General features: G+C 35.0%; 2 protein-coding genes across 2 annotated transcripts in view; one reads left to right on the top strand and one right to left on the bottom strand.

Annotated features, from left to right (window-relative positions):
- Positions 1-90: 90 nt before the first annotated feature.
- LOC135682193 (protein Abitram) lies at positions 91-4,000 on the bottom strand. The gene is made up of 5 exons (XM_065196970.2): positions 3,856-4,000; positions 3,364-3,415; positions 2,314-2,517; positions 722-791; positions 91-231 (listed from the first exon to the last, which is right to left on the bottom strand). The coding sequence occupies exons 1-5, from the start codon at positions 3,917-3,919 to the stop codon at positions 103-105; spliced, it is 519 nt and encodes a 172-aa protein (XP_065053042.2). The 5' UTR covers positions 3,920-4,000; the 3' UTR covers positions 91-102.
- A 5-nt stretch (positions 4,001-4,005) lies between these two features.
- The window catches only part of LOC135682181 (uncharacterized), a 30,608-nt gene continuing 8,492 nt past the window's right edge, over positions 4,006-26,121 (top strand). Inside the window, exons 1-16 of the mRNA XM_065196951.2 lie at positions 4,006-4,234; positions 5,511-5,641; positions 6,114-6,198; positions 6,861-6,915; positions 9,164-9,233; positions 9,606-9,671; positions 15,028-15,056; positions 15,960-16,031; positions 19,612-19,692; positions 21,072-21,136; positions 22,144-22,227; positions 22,859-22,961; positions 23,396-23,526; positions 24,499-24,557; positions 25,342-25,392; positions 25,868-25,987. Coding sequence (XP_065053023.2) covers positions 4,120-4,234; positions 5,511-5,641; positions 6,114-6,198; positions 6,861-6,915; positions 9,164-9,233; positions 9,606-9,671; positions 15,028-15,056; positions 15,960-16,031; positions 19,612-19,692; positions 21,072-21,136; positions 22,144-22,227; positions 22,859-22,961; positions 23,396-23,526; positions 24,499-24,557; positions 25,342-25,392; positions 25,868-25,987 — 1,317 coding nt within the window. The 5' untranslated portion in view covers positions 4,006-4,119. The remainder of the gene's footprint in view (positions 4,235-5,510; positions 5,642-6,113; positions 6,199-6,860; positions 6,916-9,163; positions 9,234-9,605; positions 9,672-15,027; positions 15,057-15,959; positions 16,032-19,611; positions 19,693-21,071; positions 21,137-22,143; positions 22,228-22,858; positions 22,962-23,395; positions 23,527-24,498; positions 24,558-25,341; positions 25,393-25,867; positions 25,988-26,121) is intronic.

Raw genomic sequence — 26,121 nt, 5'->3', positions numbered from 1 at the left:
TATGTACAAATATAATTATGTATCAAAGACATTGTTGCTAACAGTTAACATATAACTTCAACAGTATGCAAATATTTCAGTAGAATTGTACTAGAAACGTCATCATATTTCTGGTCTAGTTCTGTCCCTTAAAACCTCTTGATATTGGTCTGAGGATAAAACGTTCTTTGAAATCTCTTGAATTGGCTTCAACCTTGGCAGAACAATTGCAATGTAACCACCATTTTCAGGCTGTTTGGTTAAATAATATAATAAATACATCATTATTTCATCATTCTGAAATATGTTGCAGAGAAAAGCAGTTTTCATGAAATGAGTAAAAATAACAGAAACAAAGACATAAAATATAAGATGTATTTTAAGTAAGAATGAGAAAAGACGAAGGGGGCGGCCCGCGTACAACATTGCGCAGACCATCTCGAAAGACATGGCGCAGAAAAACTGCACAGCGAAGGACGCCCAGGACCGGGCACTCTGGAGGCAGGCCAAAAAAGAAGAGCCACAAAGATCCAGTCGTAGAAGAAAGGGCCAAAGGCAGAAAGATCCCGACTTCATGTACTAACTCTCTTTTCTTCTCTCTTCTTTTTCGGAAGTTTTATTTTTATTTTTGTAAAAATCACAACTTGTCACCGAACCCAATGAATGAAGTAAGAATGAGAAGAAAAACAGTTTAAACGAATGTCAAATTTGAAAGGTATATTTTCAGTTTAGTTTTACTTACTGACTCAAGCAAAAGTTGAGGATTCTCTATAAGCTCTTCATTGATCTCAATGAGTTTTCCTTGAATGCAGCTATATTGAAAAAGTATGTTTGATTAAATTTTGCAGCTACCAAACTTAGAAAGGAACAAAAAAACAGAAATTTGTCTTAATGTTACAGCGGTAAGTACTAAAACTATCACCTTTATGAATAGAGGCTTTTAAACCTTATGCTGGGGTTGATCCCCTAGAATTTTTTTTCCTGAATTCACTCTTCAATATTGTTAACTTAATGTTTCTTCGATTACGATGGTCCTAGCTTCTACTATACCTGTATAAAATTAATATGAATAAGAGTCTTATTTTTGAATGCGCAATGAGTTCCACTATCTTTGATTAGTGTAAAGTTTTTGAAAAACAACATAGAAAAATGCTTATTCACTTCTTTTGGATGTCCACTTCCAATAAAAAGGGTCAGAAAACCTTGCTCAAAACCTGTTGTGAAAGGTTTCGTTAGCGAAAAAGCGACCAAAAAGGATCTATCCTCAATGTGATTTCCAGAAGACCCACAATGTGCCCAGATGTCCATCCTCGTCTTTCTGACTTGCATAAAGATGTAGCTAATAATGACTATGAAGAGTGAATTATTTCTTCTTTGGGCAAAACCTTATTTTATGAAAACATCAATGTTAGTGCATATTGGCCTTCTGCGAAATCTGCTCAGTTTAAGAAGGGATAAAAGCCGTTAGATTTTATGAAAGAATGCTGAAACAAAAATTTAATGTAGCATTCTACTTTTTCATGTCCTGGCTGCTCATTTTGGGGTACTTGCAATATTGCTATACCACCACAGATGATAAAACATCATCTAGTGTCTTTATTTCAGAGGAGAGAGGCTTGGTTAACCTAAATTTTCTACTTTGAATGACTCCTTAAACACCATGATGTGTTATTTCTTCTTAGATGTGTTGAATATTATGAATTGATTAAGTATTTTCAGTGGAAGTAGCTTCCTCAGATAATGTTTACTGACTCTAGAATATCAAATGACTCACTGCAAATGAGTGATGTTGGAGCAAGAGGGAAAGAGCAGTAGCGGTGCCATGGGGGGACTTGGGGGACACACCCCCAGTTCTTGTTAGGATTTATTTTGTATTCCATCTAAATTCACTGAGAGAATGTTGCGGGAGGGGTAATGTTTTTGGCAACATCCCTTTTGTAACAAAAGTTAGTCATGGGCACTCCCTTCAGGTAAAATTGGCATGCCATGCTGCTAAAAAAGGCATTTTCTGGTGAAAAAAGGATATGGCCTAGAAATGTTTGTTTTGTCCCACACCCCTCCACATGAGCCTAGTGGCTGGTGCCATCATGGGGAAAGAGGGGTGGCGGTGGCCGCCCTTGCCCTGAAAAAATTGTCTTTTTTCATGGCACTTTGCCTCCTGCCCTGCCACTCTTCTGGTATTTTTGCTGTAAAATGTAAAGTAATTATAAATAAGGCTACCCATTTTATACCCAGCCAGTCTAATTATTTACAGGTGAAACAAAAACTCAAGCTGTCAATAAGATGATACCTTTAAGAGCCGCAGTCCCATAAAGTAAATCTAAAAAGACTTACCTTCTTAAAATATATTTACTACCACTTGCACATTCAACTTCACAGAGCACAGAGCTATATTCCAACTGTTGGCCACCTCGTTTTGCTTTACCAGATACTTTATTTTCAGTTCTATCCTTTCTACCTTTTATTTGGAAGTTGACACTTACTATTTCACCATCTTGGAAGAGCTTGTGTGATGGAGCGGCGGTTATGATGCAGATTCTTAAACAGAAATGATCATCAGTTAGACCCAGCCATAATGTGAATAAATAATGTATGTAAAATTTCAAATAAGAAAAGAAATGAAAATGAAATAAGTATCAAAAGCTGCACAGTGTAGTAGGAAAACGAAGTTTTATTGACCCAGGAAAATTATAAAAGTATTTCTTTCATACAAGATATTCAACAGTTAATGTAGGTGGAGGTAATGTTTTTGCCTGATGTACTATTGATCATTTAATCTTGCATGAAAATAGGAAATGACAATTCTTTATGTGACAATCCATGAATTAAGATTTTTATATGAAGCATGAAATGGATTTTTTGTGAAGAAAGCTTCAGCTATTTTAATCTTTGGACATTTAGCTTAGTTAAAAATCACTGTTTATATGCACCAAGAAATGATATTTTTTCTTTGTATCATTTGGGGGAGGATTAAAATATTGTAGCTGAATGTGTGCCAGAGTGCCAATTATTTTCTGCCACTTACATGGGAACAAACCATTCAATAATGTTGCAAAATAGCAGATTAAAAGCTGCAGGATTTCATTCTTAAAAAGCATTTTTACGCCTTGCGATGAGCCTATGTGCGGAATTTACACAAATATTCCATGTTCCAACTGCGCCAAATAATCTAAATTTGCAAAAATACATGGACAGAATTTGAGCAACTACTCATACCCGAACTTTGCGGTCTGGAATGTGTGAATCTTAGATGGCACATAGCTAATAATTAGGCCACAAATTGAAACTTTTGAATACTAGAAATTCAGTAGATTGGCAGCATGAAATGATTCACGAAGTGTACGCATTTTCTTACAGTAAAAATTGCTGATTAAAAACAGTTACTTGTTAGAATGTTGCAATATTAATTGGTCTTCTAGAGCCTTTCCCATGACATCTGTAAAAAATCACAATATTTGAAAACAATAATGATAATAAACCCTTTTTTACTTATAAGTATAAATAATTTAGATTTTAGAACCACCACGCTAATGATGCTTCCCCTTGAGTTAAGTACACATGAAACAAACCTGTCAAAAAGTTATACAAGACGGTGCAAATGGAAAGGTAAGTTATGGCTATAGCTGGAACAATAAAAAAATCGAGAAAAAACTAACATTTTAAAACAGACATCATTTTTCTACCTTCCTGCATCATCTTATTTTTCTTAGAAAGTTGTTGAAACTTTTCTTTAATCACCAAGAAAACATTGTTAGTAGTTCTCTTCTAAAAGGACGGTTTATATAATATAACCTTATTTACAATTACTTTTTAGTTTCAAACGAGCAATTTATTGAATTTTCTCGAAGAAAGATAAAGATGATCAAAAAAGCCCACCTGTGAAAAAATGTGAAGTGAAATATCTTTGTACTATGGTTTGGTATACTCTGCTGCTAGACATTTTTGTGAAGAACGTGGAGCAGTGGTAGAAATGGTACTTGTACTGAAGTTCCCTGTGGTTTTTCGAGGAAATGTCGGAAGCGAGGCTGGTAGTTTCGAAGCACGGTAAATGATTTGTGAGCACGGTCGACAAAATGGTGGAAGAATAGGCCTTCTCAGAGATAAAGCTTACCAGAAAAAAGCTTATGATCCTGCATAGATATGGATCCCTACGGCAAGATGAATCTTGGAAAACTTACTGAACAGCTTCAAGAATATCTTACAAAGTTTGGAAATGGCCTTGGCCTTTTAGACGAAGAAGACAAGGGTGCAAGAGGTATGTTTATGTATACGGTATACAGTATACTGAACCGCCTACAGTCGACTCCGCTTGTATAGTCACATTAAATGTTTTCCAGAAAAGTGTTACTTTACCTAAAAAAGCTAAATATGTTGCAGGAAATAAGTTGTTGTGGCCCTATATTGGCAAAAGATTTTTTGGCCCTGTTTTCAAGCATTCAACAAGCAATGATAATTCAATGTTGTCAACCTCCTTTTTGAAAAACGGTTTCAATGCTTGGGACCGTCAAACGTATACGGATTTGGGAAGAGGGGTTGAACATGCAAAATACCAATAGCAAGATTGTCTTTGTATTTTAGAAGACTTTAGAAATACAATAAAGTATAGTTTATTCAATGAAGTTAGTTTTGAAAAAAATATTTAGGGATTTATTCCCTTTCCAATACCCCCTTAATGCAAGATAATAGAGAAAATTATGCTAAGCTAAGGCAACTGTGTGGAAGGCAACTTTCTCTTATATTTTGTGTGATAACATTGAATTTAAGAATTCTTACGTAGGGAAATAATCAAAATAGAGGAAAGTGCAAACAGGAAAGTGCGTAGATAGAAGAATTAAATTTTGTTGTCAAAAATGCTAATAAAAATTTATTGCATAAATGTGACTGTATAAAGGGTGTTCTGCTATTCAGGAAGAAAAAAGGTTCTGAATATCAGCAGTGTCTGATAAAAAGCAAAGTGACTGTAAGAGGAGCTTGCTTATTATGGTTTGACCAAAGCTGAATTCGGGATCAGCAATTTTGTGACAATAACCAGAGTATGACTGCAAGTGGAATGACTACAAGGGAAGTCAACTGTAGAACGAATAATAATAATAAATTATCAGACCAAGCAAAAGCTAAACAACTCAAAACTTTGATTATTCAACTTGTAAAGGCAATAGGGTGAAAGTGGAGGTAAATTGAAGGATTTTAGTTAGAGTAAATATTCCATATTTCTAATTGTACTTATTTCTAATGAGAAGAAAACTTGAATATCGCTAGAAATAAGGGTAAGCTGCAAAAAAATTGTTTGTATAAAGAAAAGTTCAAACATTGAGCTATAAGAGAGCAAAAGCAACCAGGAATAAAAAGAATGAGGTTGTGCAATTTGGAATTCCTTAGCGATTTCAAATCTTTCTGTTTCTTGATTTATGTGTTTACTTTTTTGTTCTTATAATACCACAGTACTCATGTTACTAAGCTCAACAAGCGTACACAATTGCTCAATGAAAGCTCATAATGATATTTTAATACTGAGAGTTTTTACATTTTAGCTCATCCATATGGCCCAATTAATAGTTATGGAGAACTTGGAGATATTCATCAAATAATAAATGCAATGAAGCTAAGATGTGATCAGCTAAAATCATCAGAGAATGCAGTCAAAGTTTTAAAATTCTCTCAGGTTGGTTTCTGGTTTCTTGATTTATTCATCATGATAGATGTTTCATTGCAATTAATATTTGGTTTTGTCACTTCTTTCCTCAGTTTTTTACAAAACTATTTAACTTAGGCATTCTAGACTCTATAATGTTTTTCTCTATTATTTCTTCTAAGTGGATCTTTGAATAGTCAATAGTTATTGCATACTGGTGTTCAACCATTACAAATAATCTTTTCATGTATTCTATCTGCCCTTAATGAAGATTACCTGGCTTCCAATAATTTTCAGAACTGTCCTCCACCCCTGTACACTATGCTCTATGCTACTATCTCTAATTTCTTTGACCATTAGTACAAAACTTTGAATGCAAGGCAGAGGATTCATATTATGTTGTCCCTTTTCGCCATTTTCTGAGATATTTCACAATTTACATGATTCTTTCCTAATTGGTCTTTACTTGGGTTGCTACATGTTTTCAATTTCAATCATACAGGAAAGCCATTTGCAAGAAGAAATTTCAAATCCATTGAAGTCTTGCCTGAAAGACACTATTGAAAAACTCAGGAATGCAGCTCCAGGTTAACAAACATTTTGCTCATTATTTTGCTTGTTTTTATTGTGTCTTTAATGTTCTAGTTTCACAATGCCACAGTTTTAGTTTGATTTCATTTTTCCAGTTGGCCCAAGATCATTTTGTTGGCCTCAATTAGTTGGTCTTAATTGAAAAATTAAAGATATTGTAGTTTAAACTGTTTTTTGTGTGCATATTTGGGGAAGTTTATCTAATTAATATATCGTTTATTGTTTATATCGGAAGTTTATTGGTGAAGTCTATTAGAAGTCTAGGTCTATAGAGGTTCATAGCCAGAGAGAAAATACATGAAATTTGAGCAAAAAGAATGAATAAATAACTGCTAAATAAATATCTTAATTTTTTGGCTTCCTCACATCTTTGTTTTCCATCCTCATATGTTAAGTCTTAGTTTAATCTTGTTTTAGTATATGTATATATATTTGATTTCAATGGTTGTTTTGGTTTTTTGAACAGGCTGCAGATGCAAACTACATTTTTAAGCATATTCAAACTAGTTTTGATTTATATTGTTTTATTCTATAAAATATGGTTTGAATCAGTAACTATTAGGAAATTTTGTTTCATGCAATTTTTAGGAAATTAAGGATGTTTAGGCACATCAATTGAAAAGAATGTAATAACCTGATATAACATTTAATTATCTAGATTTGACGCTAAAGTCTGTTTTGCAAAAGCTTCAAGCAATCAGCGAGGAGACTGGGTATGAAATTATTTTGCTTGGAGACCTTGTTTTGAAATTTTTGTCATAATCATTTTCCAATTTGATCCTGAAAAGGATTTTTCAGACAGAAATTATTAAACCTATAAATGGGTGGTAGGGCTTTCATAATCAAACAATGGGGCAACTACATTATTTGCCCTGCCTCCTAACGATAAGTCACATTAACACCTTTCAATCAAAATTCAGAAAAAAACTCAATATTATCTATATGATACAACAGGCCTTCTTGAGAGTAAACTAGCACAAGTGTGACATTTTGTACCCCTAGACTGTTTTAGGCGTGTGATGGAGTGCCATTGCTGTTCTGTCTTATTTATACAAAGGTTTTATTTCATAGTATATGGTGCCTTAAAAACCCCAATTCTTAAGACATTTCTTCAGTTTCACACAACTTAAACAATAAAAAACTCTGGTGGCATAACTGTAAAGGAAGGTTTATAAATATTGACAGGGATCTTTACTAAATTTGATTCTGAAAATATTTTAGATGCAGTTCCTAGCAATCGCTGTTGCCAACAACAATAGTGGCAGTCTTCATGAAACCCTTGAAAATCTTAAAATTTTGGCCCCAACCTTCAAAAATGTCTCATCAAATGGAATATGAAAGCCGTTATGAAAACGGCACGATTTGAAAATGGCACGATTTGAAAATTGCACGATTTAAAAATGGCACGATTTGAAAATGGCACGATTTGAAAATTGTACAATTTGAAAATGGCACGATTTGAAAATGCCACGATTTGAAAATGGCACGATTTGAAATTGGTACGATTTGAAAACGGCACAATTGAAATTGGTACGATTTGAAAACGGCACGAAACGTTTCAGTGCAAATGCTTGAAGCAGAACAATTCTATTGCAGATTTCCCACTCTTTGAATCAAGAGCGCTATCGTTCTGTTTCCAAGTGTAATCCTAAAAAATTTCATGCCTTTGTCACAACCTGCCATTTTCCAAATTTTTCCGTTTTCATATGAAAACGAAACAACATTAAATAATTTGTGGAAGAAAGGGACCTCCTCGTGGAATAAATATGCCATATTTCGTAACCCTTTCTGGAGGGGGGGGGGGGGTTTAGCGTTGCGTTGCGCTCTGCTCATTTTTAATCCAGCTGGCGGTAGGAACTGAATACTGAAATCACTGGTGTAAAGCCAGTAGCGTAAAGAAAGCGAGTTTCCCAGCATGGGCCTTCGGCAAAGGCTTTCGCATAAAACTTCAACTCCTTAGAATGGTGGATGCCCGATGATCTGATATTTCACACACAACTTGCACCAAATCTTTGTTACATATTGCTTGTTGCTTAGTTACAGTAAAGCTTAAAATGTCATTGTTGCCCCAATTCAGGAATTTTGCGAGCTCCTTTCTGTCCCCTTTGCTTTTGTTTACGAATGTAGATCAGAAGAAATACGGCACAAATCCTGTCTAAACTGAAAGCCTTTTGTTTAAAAATTCAACTTAGTTTACCATTCAAAAATTGTATTTAAGAAACATGTGCATGCTAACACAGGTCTATGATGAAAAATGCGTTCTGTCCTGACTACTACTAGCCCTGATGCTACGTTCATTTGGTCCGTGTTTAATTGCATTCAAGTGTCGTCACAACAGCTCTTCAAAATGACCAAGTTGACCCAGTACGGTGGACAAGACCGGTAAAACACATCAAAATAAAAAACACGAAACAATTTCTTGTTTTTGGTCATCTTATTAGTTTCCAGCGCTTTGGTTAAAAAACGAATGATTACAAAAATAGGTGTGCGATTAAACACACTCCTCGGTGTGGGGAGGCGTGTACCAGCGCGTGCGAGTGCGACCGCATGCCTTTCCCGGAAGGCCTGTGATACTCATAAAAGTGACAGACGCCATGAAGGGAGAGTGGAGGGAAACTTGATCTTATTTTTAGAGGTAGTCACTTGCTCTTGTGCTTTGATGGAAAAAGTCAAGGCTTTCTGGTGGGCTTGTCTTTTACTCATATGTATCTTCAATGGCTGTTATTATGCAAGGAAGCCTTCAAACGCCAATTCCTCAGCATTCATGCTTTCCCTGGCTGCACTCTCCTTGCTATGATGATTACCGAGGCTATTGACAACTCTCCTGAATCATAGCTTAATTGCGTGGATATGTAAAGCAAGCTCTCTCATTTATTTTCAGCACAAAATTAGAATCGCTCGATGAATTTATATTAACACGTAACACGTAATTGTGAAAAATGATTTTTGTTTTGACCATAGGCTGAAGTTTGATCATGGCGGACAAACTGGAACTGACTGCTTCATTAGTTCTGATATGTTTTATTTTGAGGTAAAGCAAATACTTCTTCTAAGATTTTTAATAGCGCTATCTAAATCGTTAGTCACTACTTTTCAAATTCAATAGCTCTTTTAGGTGACATGCAAATACTGTTAATCCTTCTATGTCGCTTTTAAGTATCAATAAATAACTAGCCAAGGTTGCATATTCATGTTTGTCAGATTATAAAACTTAGTTTGACTTAAAAGTAACAGCAGCTCCATGTAACAATAAATGTGTCTCATCTCTGGCCATGTTCCATGTATCCATTGTTCTGTACTTTTTCTGCATTGAGCCCTTCCATATCAGAATAGACAACGTACGATTAGACATATCACAGAGACAAAAACCCACTTCTCAATTGTATTCTCGTCTGCCTTACAGATTAAACTAAACAGCACTGGTGGCATCATTGATGTGCGTGAGCAGCTTCATAGTGGAGAACCAAAAGTATGTTCTTTAAACAAATATTTTCAAAAGTAGCTCTCCTTGAATACATTGTACTTTCTAAAAGTAAAGCTCCTTAAGTACCGTCTTTAAGAAGACTGTTACATAACGCAATTTTTCACTTTTTCTCTCTACATTTCATTTTTGATACTACGCACACAAAATATAATTGTAAACAGAGGACATAGTCTTATTTATTTAATTTATAAGGTAGCTATAAGGCAGTACTGATGTAAATTGACACCTTTCTCCTGTGTAAATGATAAAAACAAAACTTAATGAAGAGAAATGCCATTTTCGGGCCTCATGCTAGTAGCATAGTAGATATATGTAGTTAAGTGTAAAAAGGACAGCTTCCTCTGTTGTTTTAATTTCCATTGTCTTCGGATAATTCGGTTTTTTTATTTCCTAATTTTTGTTAGTTTTTGTTCGTTTTAATTTTGGCAAAAGCTGTTTCTTCTTTATAAACTATGTTAATTGCGCTATAGATTAATTTTAAGACGCAACAATAAAATGAATCTATACAAAGGAACATATAAAGAATAGAGCCTGATTTACACGAGACGAATTTTTCGCGCGAAGCGAATTTTTCGCCACGAATTTTTCGCCTGCGAATTCGCTGCGAATTCGAAGTTCAATTTCCACTGGCAGAATTTCTTTTGCGAATTCGCCGCGAATAATGCAAAATAAAATGGCGTCTGTTCGAAGATTGTTGTTATTAAAAAAAAGCGAGCAAAAAAGCAAAGAAAGGGGTACTTGGTTCGAAAAATTTATTCAGAACGTCTACAGAAGGGGGAGTTTCATCTTTTGGTAAGGGACTTACGCTTACATGACCAGGAATAAATACTTTCGAATGTCGCCAACTACATATGAGGAGCTTTTATCGTTTATTGCACCAAAGACGCCTGTTGCTAGAAACGTCCCATTCCATTGTTTATGTTATAGGTGCGGGATTTTCCCAGCATTGTTTAGGCCTAGTCATAGGTTACTCATTCTTCACCCATGTTGTTGTTTGAACCATTGCGTAGTTTTCTGTCGTTTTGCATACTTTTGAATTAGATATGTTTACATTGCGTAGCACCATTCGGCCTAGCCCTTCCTTTGGGTTCGTGTCAGATGTCTTCAATTGCTGTTCTGATTGGTTTATTTTACAAGGCGAAAAAATTCGCAGCGAAAAAGTAGGAATGGTTTCTACTTTTTCGCAGCGAATTATTCGCTGCGAATTCGCTGCGAATTTCCTAATCTCCACTTCTGCGCATATTTTTCACGCATTCGCGGCGAAAAATTCGCTTCGCACGAAAAAATTCGTCTCGTGTAAATCAGGCTTAGGGGGCAAGGGAATAGGAAGATGTAATATGAATGTTTTAAGGGTTTTATTCAAACTATTATGAATGTTTTGGGAAATGTTTAAACTTCTTGGTAGAAAATAAGCATAAATAGAACAGTGCTGTTTACGGGTGTCTTGTACATGGACAAAGAGAAAGCACTTTTCATCATATCTTCAGTTGTATGGCCATAGGAAGATATAGGTATTTGACGATATTTAGGATGTCATCGTCTGCTTTCTCAATTTTTTTATTTTCTCGCGAATGCTGTAAATGTGTTCCGCAAACCTCAGCTAATACCACATGATCGATCATTACTAAGATTTCTAGTAAATATTTTTGGTGATATGAGACAATCATCAAAGAAACTACTTTTAGTGAAGCATTTAAGTAAGTTTTTGTCTTTTCCCGTACAAGGTTGATAACTATACTAACGTCCTTTATATTGCCTTTGCCTACCAAGTTTTTGTCAGCCAATATGAAATATTTAAATTTAACGGAGGGGATTAACGAAATTGAACGTTTGGGTACCTTTTTGACTGTTAGCAAAAGTTATAGCTCTACTCTTTTAATAAGTCATAAATTTATAATTCATACAGTGAAGCGATTATAAGAGATTTGGTCGAAACTCTCGATTTCTCTATTATTGTTTACAAAAATCATTCCCAAAAGTGGCGTAATTATGGAATTGCTGATTTTAGATGTGAATTTAGAATAACTTTAGATCAGTTGTTTGCTTCAAGTTATGAATAATATGGGCTGTTCGACAACAAATACGCATGTAATTAAGTATTCCTTAACCAGTTTGCACACATAAGTTTTCATAAAAGGCTCCAGAAAATGAGATGACTCAATAAAGCGACGTTTTTGGATAGGGATGGTTGGCTTATGATGGATTAGCAAGCACCTTCTTCTCCCAGTTTCAACTGGCTTACGATCAACATGCATCCACTAAGTATATCTTTGCGAGCAGTTTTCGCCTTGTCAGTTGTTTTGAACTTGGCTGCGATTATTTATATTTGTAAATCACAGATGGGGAGATCAAGCTGGAATGACAGTCCTTATCTGTACGTCATGAATATGGTCATTGCTGATTTTTTGCTTGGCGTAGGTGGGCTTGGTAAGTATCCCGTTTACACTGATGTTTCATTACATTTATGCATTTGCAGAGTTGATCGTAAAGTCCAGAGGGTTTGGTATTGCGGAAAGCTGATATTCGCAACAAGTAAGGTCTACCTCGATCATTTAATATCTTAATAGCGCTAGTTTTCAGTGGAGATGTAGATTTGGTTGGGGCCAAATTTTGAGAGAGTCCAGCCAGTGTCATCTGGACTATTTTCCTGATCTCTCGTAGAACCTCTTGCCTGATATTGACTAGTACGCAATGTGCCTTTTCATCTCCACTATTATTTTTCCCTGTAAATAATACATTAATCTTTTTTTCAAAGGTCACATGGCGTTTGAAGATTTTATTTCCAAGGAACAACGCAAAAACGAAGTTCTCCTGAGATTCCTAATGTCATACGGACAATACGCCTCACTGACCTGTACTGCATTTCTGACACTTGATCGAGCAGTTGCTGTCATATATCCCCTGCGATTCAGGCGCTGGAGGTCAAAAAGAGCCGTTCTAACAAACCTGAGTATATGCTGGGCAATCTCAGTAATAATGCTGCTCGTTTATGTTCTCACTAGAAGGAATGAAGACGAAACAACGAAGTTCTGTAGCCGAGTTGTCATATCGATCTTCATACTCATTGGAGTCAGTTGTATCATTGCTCTTAATATATCTGTAGTGCTAATTTTTCGAAAAAGAGCTCGTCTTTTTCCTAACCTGAATGCTGCTTGTAGAGCTTCAAGAAAATCAGTAGAAAAAAGAGTCCTCTACGTCGCTTTCCTGATGACCAATTGTGTTGTTCTGTGCACATTTCCGTATGCAGTCGTCACTTCCCTGAGATGTTTTGCAGCTGAAATGAGCGTTTTCCTTCTGTTGAGTGTTCAGTTGGTCTTCAATCTAAAATCAGCCATCAATCCAACGATTTTTTTTGGTGCCAGTTTGACGGCTCGCAAGAAGGCAACACAAACGCATTGATTTTCACCGTTGACTGTGAGTTTTGCAAACAGCCTAGTCATTTCAGGAAAGCACTGATATGTCGTACTTGAAACGTAAGTCTTTCTAAGAATTAGGATAATAAATCTTAATAAAAATCAACAATCTAAAATGTTGGAGAAAAGATTCGTTGAGTGAACTTTGGTATGAGATGGAAGAAAAACTGGTGGCAGATCATGTTTAGTTCTTGTGGAAGGAAACTAAAAGTGGCCTATGTTTAGTGATGGAGAGAAACTAGTAATGGAGACTGTTTGCCGCTGGAAGAAAGAAACTGTGAATGGAACATGCTCGATTTTTGAAAGGAAAATATTATGGGAAACACAAAGGTTGTTGCTGGAGAAAAGAATTAAAAATAATTCATGCCTGATGTCTGAGAAAAAACTTGTAGCCGACAATCTTTTATGTTAAAGAAAAGAGTTTATGGTGGATCATGCTTTATGTTGCAAGAAATAAACTAATCGTGACCTGTATATTGTGAAAATACCATGAGCATACCATGTTTGACGTCTGAAGAAGGAAGTAACTGTTGATCATGTTGAAAAACAAACGGATGAATGACCTTCTTTCTTGTTGGAGAAAAGTCATTTTCTGTGGACCATGTTTTGTTTTTGAAAATTAATCATTGATTACCCGAAATATTTTATGGCATACCTTCCCAATGTAACATATTAAAGCATATCAATCTGCTGTGCAGATAGTACTGAAGCAGGATCAAAGCTACTGACAAATGTAAACTTGATGGCCGGAATGCTGAATGATTGAAGTAAAAATTAATGTATGAATGAACATCAATTAAATTTGATTGTTATTTGCTGTTGGTTTTTTCTTTTTCTATTCCTGCTCAGCGAAAGGCATCAAAATTATAGCATTTAAATAGACCTTTTAACAGTCAAAACTTCTAAATCTTTGCCATAATGTGTCCCTTCATTTTTTGACCAAATATTTTAGTAACTTGGTTGAAAGCAATCGTTCACAAAAACAGATTGCACCGATTTGCCTTAGTACTGGTTTTGCACTATCACTATCATTATCATAAAAGAACTTTGCCATTTATCATCTAAACACTCTTAGATGAAGAGCCACACCTGTAGTGGATATGCTCATTTACGCCACGTGATGATAATAGATGTCTCTGATTGGTGATAGAAGGTGTCCTTTTATTTTAGTCTTCAGGGCTACGATCTAGAACTAGAGACATAGGACACCGTAGTATGTTGGAAAGTTTTATTTGACGAGCTGTTCTTTGGTTAGCAACCAATGGTTGTTTTGGTTGCAGGTCCCTATTCCTATACCGACTTGTGGTATCTTAATATCACGGGGGAAGTTATGGCTTCTTTAACGGTTAAGATGATGACCCATCTCTCTTTTTACATAATGTTTATTGTAATGATGCTGCTTTGGTAAAACTTCGTTTTCAACCTGGTTCTTTTGGAACTGTATATCTGGATCCCTTGGAACTTGGAGTTATTTTTTACTACATGAGCTGAATTGGAAAGAGTGAAAATGGCAACAGCCTATCAGCTGCGACTAGTGCTATTGAAATTCTTCAGACCCAATCAACTTAAGTTATCCTTCTTTGAAATGTCACACAAGTTTTAATTAACGAGGATGTAGCAACAACTAGCCGTTAGTTTATTCAGCTGATTCGGTAAGGCGGAGGTAGACATCAAACAAATAGTGTTTCTGGAATTACGAAGGACACTCTTCAAATCGCGTGGCTTAGAAAAGTGACACTGATTGTAAGGTGTTTCACTTAATCACAATTCTGTCGGAGGCAGATTTGCTTTAAAGTTGCTAGAAATGGTGCTCGTTTCTGACCAAAAAGTTTAAAAGAAGTTTAAGTTTGATTCTGAATGCTTTGTATAAGGATGTCGAAATATTTTTTGTTTTCGCAGATAATTGGTAATTCTTGCTTCTCTTTTAGAGCTGCCGAGAGCTGGCAGACATATTGAGGTATGCTTTTATTCTTTCCTAAAAACAGTTTTAGAAAATTTTCATACAATAGTGGCACTGTATTTTACAATTCTGATATGGTGATACAGTATTAGACAATCCTTTTATTGTAGCAAAGTATTAGAAAATTTAGATTAACGATATAATATTAAACAATTCTATGCGATAGTGAGACAGTTTTATACAGTTTAGATACAATATGATACAGTACAATACAATTATGATAAATTTATACAGTATTTGATAAATCTTATATTGTGACAAAGTATTAGATAATTAGATAAAGTGATTAAGTATTAGAAATTGTTTATACAATATTGAGACAGTATTAAACACTTTTGATGCAAAAGTGATACTGTATTAGAATACAGTATTAGACAAATTTGATGTAGTGATGCAGCATTGATATAGTATGAAACACTTTTGATATAAAAATGATACAGTATTAGAGCATTTTGATAAAATGGTATAGTATTAGATAATTTTGCAGATATTCTTTATTAAAAGCAATTTATCGATGCTAATTTTATACTAATTTTTATAGATGTTAGAATGTGCAACTTTTTTTAAATTGTGAATTTGAGTTGAACCTACATTTTGGTGAATTTTGTTGATTCCCACAATATTTTCCAGCAATGTTTGTTAGATAAATTTAACGACGATGGGCCCAGCCAAAAATCACATCTCAGCGTTTGTTCTTCCCCGTCTCTCTCCTCTCTTGCTTCACTCATAATCCATATCAACAGAACCGAAAAAAAAAGCTACTACACAGCGTCCGAATAATTGAAATTCCCCACACCATTAACATAAAATTTTTTAGCCGGCCTTAACTTTTCTTTGACGTCTTTAATTGTTTGTTGATAAGCAAGGGCGATTTTCTTTTTATTTATATTTACTTTCCAGAGAACGGAACTACAAGGAGTTCAAAACCAGACTAAAAGGGCTTGCTGATCTGTACAGAATAAAAGTTGACACGTGAGTTGGCTAGAATATGTCAGTTTTCTTCATACCTCTGGACCTAGTGCTGATAACAAAGGTTAACTGACATTGTGACATCAAATTTTGCATATCATGTGAAAAGCCCATAAATGATGATGGTCTGTACAGGTAGGGATCAAAACCTTTGTTCTTGGTGGAACGTAGGTTTTGTCTGAAGTAAGGGAAAACCGCAAGGGCTGGAGGTGCCGTCGCCCCCTGGCTAAAATGTTAAAGAAGCCCTGATCATAAGTATGTGGTGGTTGTGGTGCTTATCGTCTAGCAATTTTTATCTACCATTCTTGAAATGCATTGGATTAGAACAGCATGCTGGTATGCTCCAATGTATCCACTTATCTACCCCGTCCCTTCACCTCATTCCAAGTATTGATTGTAATGGCAGGTGTATCAACATAGAACTGAAGGAAGGGATACACAATATTAACACCGTCTGTTCAGAATTATATATTCCCAGAAATTTCTTCATATTTAGCTGTAGGAAGACAACAATATGTTTACAAAAGAAAGATATTCAGAACGATTCAGAATTTTCAATCGACACGCGGTTTCTACTTCAGACACCTCTTGACATAAGTCGAGCCTGATCATAGGAAAAGTAGAATTTTTGTTGCGGCATTCCTCGGTCTTGCAGATCAAAACAACAAGTAAAACATGCGATTCCACTATCGGGCAGCATTTACTAGAAAACCCAGATTGTGCAAACAAATTCAATGGCGAGATATTTGGATTAATGGTAGAGCCCAAGCGTTGCTCCATCTAGCAGTTTGGGAATCTATCTACATAAACATTAAATAACTGTTATTATGTAGACAGTGGAAGTTCGTTTTCATCTGGGTAACATTCTCTATTGGGTAACATTTTTGATAGGCAAGCGGCACCGAAAAAGTTATAAACTGAAACTGATCGTGTTTTCTAATTAGCCTATTTCGATCCACAACTGGGTATATATATTTCCTAGCGTAGAGTCTTCGATGTAAGTTCTGACGTTTATACTCTGAAGAGTGTCAGACGGAAAGCTTAAGTATGACCCAAAATGTTTGCTTTTTGCAAAGCCACTCTTTAAATACTGTGTATGTTCATGTGTAGCAACATAACACATTTTGTTTTTGCTCAAAACATTATGATATCTGATGTTTGGAGTACTTTTCATTTCATATGTGGCTTTTGAAGCTGTTCATAACTTCTGTATCACGAGAGAAAATTGTGATGCTTTGATTTAAAGGGGCCTAAAGATTTTAGTGGGCGATTATCACCTTCAATATGGTCGAAATTTTGCAAGAAAAGGAAGGGAAATTGCAAGCTACTGTTTCATAGATATGTGACTGATTTTAATGAATGAAATTTGATTCCTAAAACTATGCTTTAGTTGGTCTACATTTTATTTTAAGAACCAACTCCACAAGAACTGATTACCTGTAAAACCCGTCTAGTTGTCCAGCTGAACTGTTTATCTTAAAATGGTCAGATATGTGTATTTACTGACGCTTTGTCAGATATTTAGATTAATGGTAGTGACTTCCGGAGGAATGGCAGAATAATCACTTGAAAGGCCAGATTTATTCCTTGTGAGGTAGAGACAAGCTAATCAAAACTCGAAGCTATCTAACATTCCGCTACTCTCGGTTTGATTAATTGATCTGACACTTTTACGAGGCTGACCGAGGAACGAGGCTACCTCTATCCTGCTTATCTGTGCAGTTATGTAGATCGTTAATTGACATTGCAGTCACCTTTGTCTAATACATTTTCATCCATTATTTGCCAGCGTCGCATGAACTGATGATGTTTTGGGATAAGCGATATCGTATCGATTTAATCTTCGTCTCTTTTGTTGACAATCTTTCTCGGTCAAAATGTCAAAATGCATAAAGGATAGTTTAAATCATCCATTTTCCGTTGCTTGGAAAGCCTGGTTTTTATCAGGCGTGTGCGACAGAAGCAGAGAAATCCTGTCTATCCTGTCATCTTTGTATCTGCTGTCGCCATGCTTCAAAAAGGCATCTACCACACCTAGATTCCGCTCTTTGAGAAATCCCATCAGTTTGTCTGTTTTTCTTCTGACTTTATGGCTTTGTGAACTCTTCTTAATGTAAGCACCTTCATTGATTTGATTGGATTAGGCTAAAATCGTTTTGTGAAATAAAATCAGAAAGCCCATTGGTGTAATTTGAAAATTTGATACTGTCAAAGATATGACCATTAGATAAGTAGCAGCATATGTGAAAGTCTTTTGAGTAAATTTGTAAACTATTTGGATTAAGCCTTGTTAAAACAGACTAATTCACTTTATTTATTTTGAAAGCCATCAGCTACAGACAAAAATCGAAAAGAAAGCTTTACTTCCATCTGATTTGTATCTTTAACTGGCGTCCTTATCAACTATGGCAAATGTAAGATACTTTTTTACAAATTAAGCAGCGATTAGCTATTCAAGAATTTCCTTGATACAGTTAGCTTCATTCAACTTCTTTATCTTGTTACGTTGATGAGTTATCATGGGATGGAAATTGCTCTTAGTTCATTCTTCAATTACTCCTCGCCTTTTTTAACAGTAAACAGACACTTGATCGTTCTTATTTCAAAATAGAATTGATATTGATCTGTGTAACAGACCATTAACAAAAACAGGATTAGGATCGTCGTTGTTGCCTGCATTATAAAGGGGTACTGGCACTGTGTAATTCCAGTGCTATTTTTTGAGGATGTCTGCAGTGCTTTCAGTGAAGATTATAAAGGAGTATCCCATTTCATGGGAATTCTATCAGTGGTCAGATCTGACATAATAGCCCATTATTTTCAGATATGTTTTGTTGCATTGAAACTCAAAATATTTTTATACGAAATCCAATTTTGAATAGATTATAGTTGTTTTTCTGATACAACAGATTGATTACATCTTGATGATGTCCTTTCTTGTGAGGGAATAGCTATCTTAGCGTCAAACCTTCTAAAGCCAAGCTTGCCCATGATCATAAATACCATCCTGTTTAGCATTATCGCTCCTTTGATTTCAGGCTTAAGAAGAGATTTGCGTAGATATGCTTCTTGAACACGCAGGTAAATAGGGCAGAACAGAGAATGGGTCGTCTTCAATGTGCAAACTAGGAGGTCACCATGGCCCACTCTCTAGCCCTTGTACCGGGATTTTTATCAAGGAATTATGACGAAGAGAAAAGAGCTACGTTAACATTTTCATTTTCTTCGTCGAAAGAATACGCATATTTGATAATGCGATCGTATGATAAAGTGTGTCATAAATTACACGATTACGAGGTTAATAATATAAAGGAGAATGAAGTAGCATCTCTTTGCTCTACAACAAACTATCGTTGCTTTTTTTAAAAAAAGGTAGAACCCCATCAGCTGAAGTCTCATAAAATGTCATGAACCACTACTTTGACGTATTTTTAGGATAATAACACATTTGGTTTTTCTAGCTCTAAAGTAGTGCAGCCATTCTTGGGGGGGGGGGGGGGGGTATAACTAGTAAAGTTCCCATTTTTTGAAAGGCTTTCCACTTTCTTTGATGTATATCAACCGATACTATTTTATTTTTAAGGTTTATGAAATCATCACAAATATTTGCTGCATTAGAGGCCGTGGAAACAGATATTATTAAATTGTCGAGAGTTAAAGAAGGGTAAGTTGTTTTAAATCAATCTGTTTTAATCAGATTTTGCTAATCTACTTATTGATTATAGACGTGAATATCTTAACGTTTATTACCACATGTTTATTTAATCTCCGCTCTTATTTGATCCTTCTTGTTTATCTTAATGCAAAGAATGCCGTATGAGTAGATGTGAAAATACAAAATTACCAGTACTTAAAGGACTTTGGCTCTTTCTTGCAATCGATTATGAAGCTATGAAGCCTTTTATACTTGAATATGTTTATCGTTATCATAAAAATATAATTTTAAGAATATATTTTTTGAAATATATTTTTTTATAATAATTTGTTGGGTATTTTTAATATATGTTTTTGAACAAATATATTTTTTGAAAATATTGTTTTTCCGATTATCTCAGAGTGATTCTAAATCTTCGAAGTATATCAATGAGTTATCTGTTTTCTCGTTAAATTGCAGTAGCTCTGCTTACCTGATTTTTTTAAATACTTTAACCAGCTCACTGAAGAACACATCTTTTCAAAATGTATCCAACAATCAAGATCCAGGGCTACAATAATGTGATCACGGTCAATTTCTATGATGGCCACCTCTGAAAAGTATAGCACTTAAATTACCTAGTCGCTTTTGGAAAGTGAGTAGGTTTAAAGAAGCCTCGAAAGAAGGACATATTACAAGCCAAAACCTATAATCTTTTGTGATATGTTAACTGAAAATGAAGACCTTGTCTATTCATTTCGTAACACTTTGTGAACTGGACCTCATAAAATGACTGAGCTTGTTGCGTATGCTTAGCTGCATACACTTGATGATTTTCCTTCTAAGAATTTTAGGCGAAATTCCTACGGTTCTATTCTTCTGATCTTTCGACAACGAGTCTTCATTAGGAGGAAGGTTCCTGTATTTTAAATACATGTAATGCACAACCCAATCATAGGATATTTTCTGTGTACCCTGGATCTCTAAGAATGGCCAGAAGGTTGCGGGGAAGGAGATCGCTTTGGTTCACGGGGTTTTTTAGTGTCTCTGTAGATATACTTAAGGATCTTTTAAGTATGTTTTGAAAAAGGTTGCATGTTATGGCTTTGTTTTTTTACGGAACACCTGGTTGCAGCTGTTTATCAAAGTAAAAATATAAGTGACTTAACGCTTAAAAAACAACACCAATGTGGTAAACACCAAAAGTTAAAGCATTTTGGCAAAAATATCAACAGCTTAAGCCTTTCTACAGATTTTGTGTGTCTGCCACCAAGTATGGGAACAAATTAGTAACTTGTTATCCCAAATTTTCCACAAAATATCGTTCCAGATTTCTGTCATTTATTCCTTCCAATCCAGGCCGCCATATAGCTTCCATATGTTCAAATTTATGTACATTCTGCACTTAGGTTTCTTGATGAGCTTGAGGCTTTGAATAACAGTCTTGTAGGATACATTTTTCAACGACAAGGAGGTAAGATCATTTCAATACGACTTTATAATAACAGAGAAGTAGAAATATTCTTTTGTGTATGCTAAAATCCCTTTTCATCAAACACTTGAATAGCCGGATATTAATGAAACATTAGATAACTAGAAACTAAGCAGTTTTCTAATAAATCTTTTGGCTACCATCATCATCATCATCATCCTCAACATTATCATCATCATCATCATCCTTAACATTATCATCATCATCATCGTCATCATCATCATCATCAATCTCAACATCATCACCATCAACATCATCATCATTATCATCATCATCATCATTATCATCAATCATCATCATCATCATCATAATCAATCATCCTCAACATCATCATCATCAATCATCATCAGTCATCATCAATCATCATCAATCATCATCAATCATCATCAATCATCATCAATCATCATCAATCATCATCATCATCATCATTAACTGCTCAGACCACTGCTGGCCTGTGGTCCTGTGGTCTCCCCAACATCCGTTCCATTCCGTTCTTTAGTTCGGCATTCTGGTCTCATTGCCGCCTTTTCAGTATCATTCCGCTATATTCATGCTGGTTTCCTTCTTTTTCTTTCGTCTAGGTGTCTTCTCTTCCCCTTTCTATAGCCATAACGGCATCAAAATGTCCTATTAGGTTAAACAACCTATTCGATTGGTTTTTTCACATGACAATACTCTCTAGCCTCTGTTCGAAATTATCTAAAACACTCTTTTATATATGGTCTTATTCTGATTCCCATTTCATCGAAGATGAACCATAAAATCTATTAAAGAAAGACAGGGAGCAAGTTTTTATGCAATTCTAGTGGATGCATATTTTTATCCTAATGTTGTTCACTCGTCTGAGTGTTGCAGTGATGTTGTTGTGACATGTAGCTGAAAAATCATTTAACGCCAGTATTGCTGATGTATTTTCCTAGCGTTAATTATTCTTTTTTGCATTTCAACAGATCCCAATATATTGAATATTTGAAGCTTCTTGTTTTTAGGCCAACTCATGCAGTTGACTTTTTTCGCAAACCCAATTGAAATTACTTGTAAGCAAAGCCAGGTTTCAAGCTCTGAAAAGAATGGTAAGTCATTTTTCTTTAGAAGCACATCTGATCCCAGTTGTAAGACTATTGAAATATTTCTTGATAAGCTACAGTAAACGTTGTTTGTGAAATGTGGCTGTTATCAGAGAGAATTAGGGTTACTGTAAACAATTCCCTTGATCAAAGTAGATTAAATATTTTCCCAGACACTGTATTTGCTGATATAGAGCCCATATTTTCTTTATTCACATAAAATTAGCATAGATTTTTCGAAGGTTATTGGGTCGAAATTTTCTGTCAGCCACTGAAAAATACCTTATTCCATAGAAATAAAATTTTTAGTACAAATTTGGATATAAGTTTCAATGAAGTTCAAAACCAATGTTTTTCATCTAATGCATGGCGTCATATAAGAGCAATATATCGATTATTTTTATTAAAGTTCTACTGATAGAAATGTTTATATAGATGCTTTGCCTTTCCAAGCTCCCTTTTTAAGGATATTAAAGATGAAATTCATAGAATACTTTTCAGCTATATACCATTCACTTGTAACCCTGCTTTTTATAACGTTAAGTAAGATAACCATGAAATATAGGGTATTGCTTGTGGTGTAAGTTCTAAGAATGTTTAGGTATAGGTTTTCGTTGATATACCCTTTTTTTGACAGTGATTTCAAGAGACTTCGGGCTATCGTCAGAAATCGCCGTTGAATCTGCAAACACATATCGTCTTCCTACTTCGAGTCTCGTCATTGTTGATGATCAGAATAGGTATTCACATTTGTAACCGTAACTTCTTTTAAAAAATTCAGAATCTCTTTATCAATGTATCTGATAGCTTCAGTTTTATCCCATCTGCTTTTTAACTTTTTAACTTTTGTATGCAGTCAAATTTTTAAAACTGTTTATCGATACCCTGCTATTTTTTCTCATTAAGTTATTGTATTTATAACAGAAGGTGTAAAGTCTGGTATCGTCATTTAGCAAATTTTTATTACAAAAGCTGGCCTCGCGTACAGTCTGGTATTTTTTGTTTGGTACTTCTATTTGGCATCATTTCAATTTCTCCTGCACCATATATTTGTTGAAACGACTTAAAATCATTTCAGTTCAATTTCCATTGTTATGCTGCCTACACCTTCATATCAAAGTGCAATTTTTTCTTCGTTTTGTGGATTTTTAAATTTTTGCTTTTCTCATTTTAGGGTAAGGTATGGTAATTTAGACAGCAATAACAGTGACGAGCTGCCTGCTTCCTTGGTCATGCGCCTGACTAAACCATTTCCAATCTCTGCGAGCTGTTTAAATGAGATCCATACAATATTAACGAAATCAGGTGCGTGGAATACATCGATCCTTGTGTTTAAAATACTGTCTTACAGGTCTGTCATAAAGTCGTATAGGCAGAAACGGTTCTAAGTTGGGGAAGAAACTTAGAGTAGCTACTAAGAACCGTCCTGTTATAGACATCGAAAGCGTCTCTTCTTGTTGAAGCATCTTGGTGTTGTTGTGTTAAGCTTTGATTTAAATATTTGGGTCACAAACAAAGTCAGAGAAAACTTTCGGTTTGGCCGAAGCTGGCTTTTGGTAAAATTTTATGCATTTAATAGAATTTCCATTTCCTTTTGAAACTAAGAAAACTTGCATAAGGCAGAAGTGTCTTTAGCCTGTGTCGAGAACATTTACGTTTGTTATCTTTACTGAAACGTGATGTCTCGAAAGATGTTGTCATCGTTCGAAAGCATTGACACAACCGCAGAACTTACCCTTAACGCTATAAAGGTTCACGTTGTTTCTGTTCCTCTGAATCTATGCCCAAAAAGATTTTCAAAAACCGTCTTTGAACCAAATTGATCGAAGGTGGAATGTTCAATATCGCTTTGATTCGATTAAGTTTAGAGCGACTTCAAAGGAACATTGTGCTTCCTTGGGAATTAGACCAAACGCTTATACTAAAGGACATCATGAGATAAACATGCTTCTCACCAGATTTTACCAGTATCGCAATTTGTCCAATGATGTAAAAGTTTATGTTCATCAATTTACAACAACGAAATGGACAGTTGTATTTTGAGTTATGCATCTTAAGGCAATTATTGCTTATTGTGTCGTCATTACGTGACATGCATGCCTTTCAAAGGGATATTTTCATATTACCGTTCAAGTGCTGAGGAGAACTTTAAAAAGCATACCAAAAGATGCTATGCTAAGAATAAGTCTAATAAATAATTCTGAAGTTTTGTAGAGAATTATTAGTTTCCCAGAACCGATTCAAATATAGATATTGATTTGAACTTTTCCCTTCTAGCCTCAGATCAATTCGTGCATGCATCCGAGGCTTCATTGGACAACCTGGTAATAAAAAAGGTATGGAAAATTAACCTTGCTTATAAATGATTTAAGCTGTACAATTTTTTTTTCTGATTATTATTGTCATTAATTCTTTTTTCTCCAATTTTTCTAATCAGAATGTCCAAACATCCTTTGCTTGCAAATTCTTTCACAGCAAGCAAAAAAATCTGTTGTATCCCTAGTTAGTTATCAGCGTACTGGTCTTCACTCAATACCACTTTATAATGTATAATTTCATAGACACCAAGACTAGTAGAAGTACGAATTAGTAGATGTAAATATATACAGATAAATTAAAATACATCTAGTTTTATAGTTTGCTTGCTTTGCTTCACTTACAAATTTAAAAAAATAACAATTGTTATATAAAATGTAATGTAACGTCGTTGTTTTAATTTTTGATTGTAAAGACCATCTTAGACTAAAGATTAAAGAACACCAAAGTTGTACCGAATCTCTGCATATCCAAGTGGCAGTATGAATGCATTACTCCAGTAAATGAATCACGTCTTTGCACTTGAACGCATTGGCAAAGCTGCAAGTAGTATTCGTTGTAATGTTTATCGGACGGCATGCGTTTTCTCACTCTTTCCGTTTTTTTAAAAAAGCAACTAATGTTTGTAAATTATTTTCTTAATTAAAAATGCACACCAATACCAGAAAAGGCTATGTACCTGTTTGTCATTTTACATATAATTAAATGCCACTCTCTGTTATAATTTAGTTAGTTAAAAGTATTAATTTTTCCAGCAATTGCTCGATGATTAATTGCTTACCCCAGTTTATGTTTTTCTGCCAGGAGTTGAATATGAAAAGCCGCGAAGATTGGAGCCGTAAACCGCTCCTTGTAGTAAGTTTTTGAATTTACGATCATTTCCCTCTAGCCTCCTTTTCCTGGATGTTTTTTATTTTCAATGGATGTCTTGGTGTTTCTTGCATAGCTAACCTTTAGGGGAGGGGGGGGGGGGGGGGGAGGGAGGTGGAGGCTCTCTTCACGCTAGTGTGTCTTCTTAAAGAGCTCCTTCTTTAAGGAATGTCTATTGTTGGTTTGTGTTTTTGCATTTTGCTTTTAGTAATTAACTTTGATTTTATCTTAATTTATGTGTGAGATTTTGAAAATATAGAGTAAAGGCAACTGAACTGAACTTTCTTGTAACCTGCTTATTTAAGGTTTTGATTTGTTATATAACCTCATGTTTGTATTCAAAACTGTTTTTTTATTTACGTAATGATAATATTTTCAATCAAGCGATGTAAAGTTATGTTGTTTTAAGTTTATGTTTTCTGTTAAGTTATTGACTTGACTTTCTTTCACTCCTTGGAAGACCCTACCAGATGAAGGCCACGTTTATCGAATCTCACCTTCAGATACTGCTGCCAACATTGGGTTTGTTATTGTGCGACTGCCATTTCAGCATCCGAGTCAGGTACCCTTGATCATTAAGGTACGTGCAAGCTTGTTCCAAACTTGTGTGGTAATTAACTTTCAATTCTGAACACCTTTTCTGTTAATGTTTTTAGAGTCACTGCGAGATGAAAAGCTTAACTTTCAAACGTCATAATTTGTTTTTGCTTAATT

The sequence above is a fragment of the Rhopilema esculentum genome, chromosome 16, assembly GCF_057945365.1.
Source record: "Rhopilema esculentum isolate cy_ngs chromosome 16, ASM5794536v1, whole genome shotgun sequence".
NCBI classification, from domain to species: Eukaryota; Metazoa; Cnidaria; class Scyphozoa; order Rhizostomeae; family Rhizostomatidae; genus Rhopilema; species Rhopilema esculentum.
Note: the sequence above shows the minus strand (reverse complement) of the source record. Positions and strands in the feature narration are given on the sequence as shown.

Excerpts from the sequence above, each read along its gene's own strand:
- LOC135682193 (XM_065196970.2), bottom strand. The coding sequence starts at position 3,919 with ATGTCTAGCAGCAGAGTATACCAAACCATAGTACAAAGATATTTCACT. Across the intron at positions 3,416-3,855 it reads CACTTCACATTTTTTCACAG|ATGTCATGGGAAAGGCTCTA; the intron begins GTGGGCTTTTTT and ends GATTTTTTACAG. Across the intron at positions 232-721 it reads CTCAACTTTTGCTTGAGTCA|CCTGAAAATGGTGGTTACAT; the intron begins GTAAGTAAAACT and ends TTAACCAAACAG.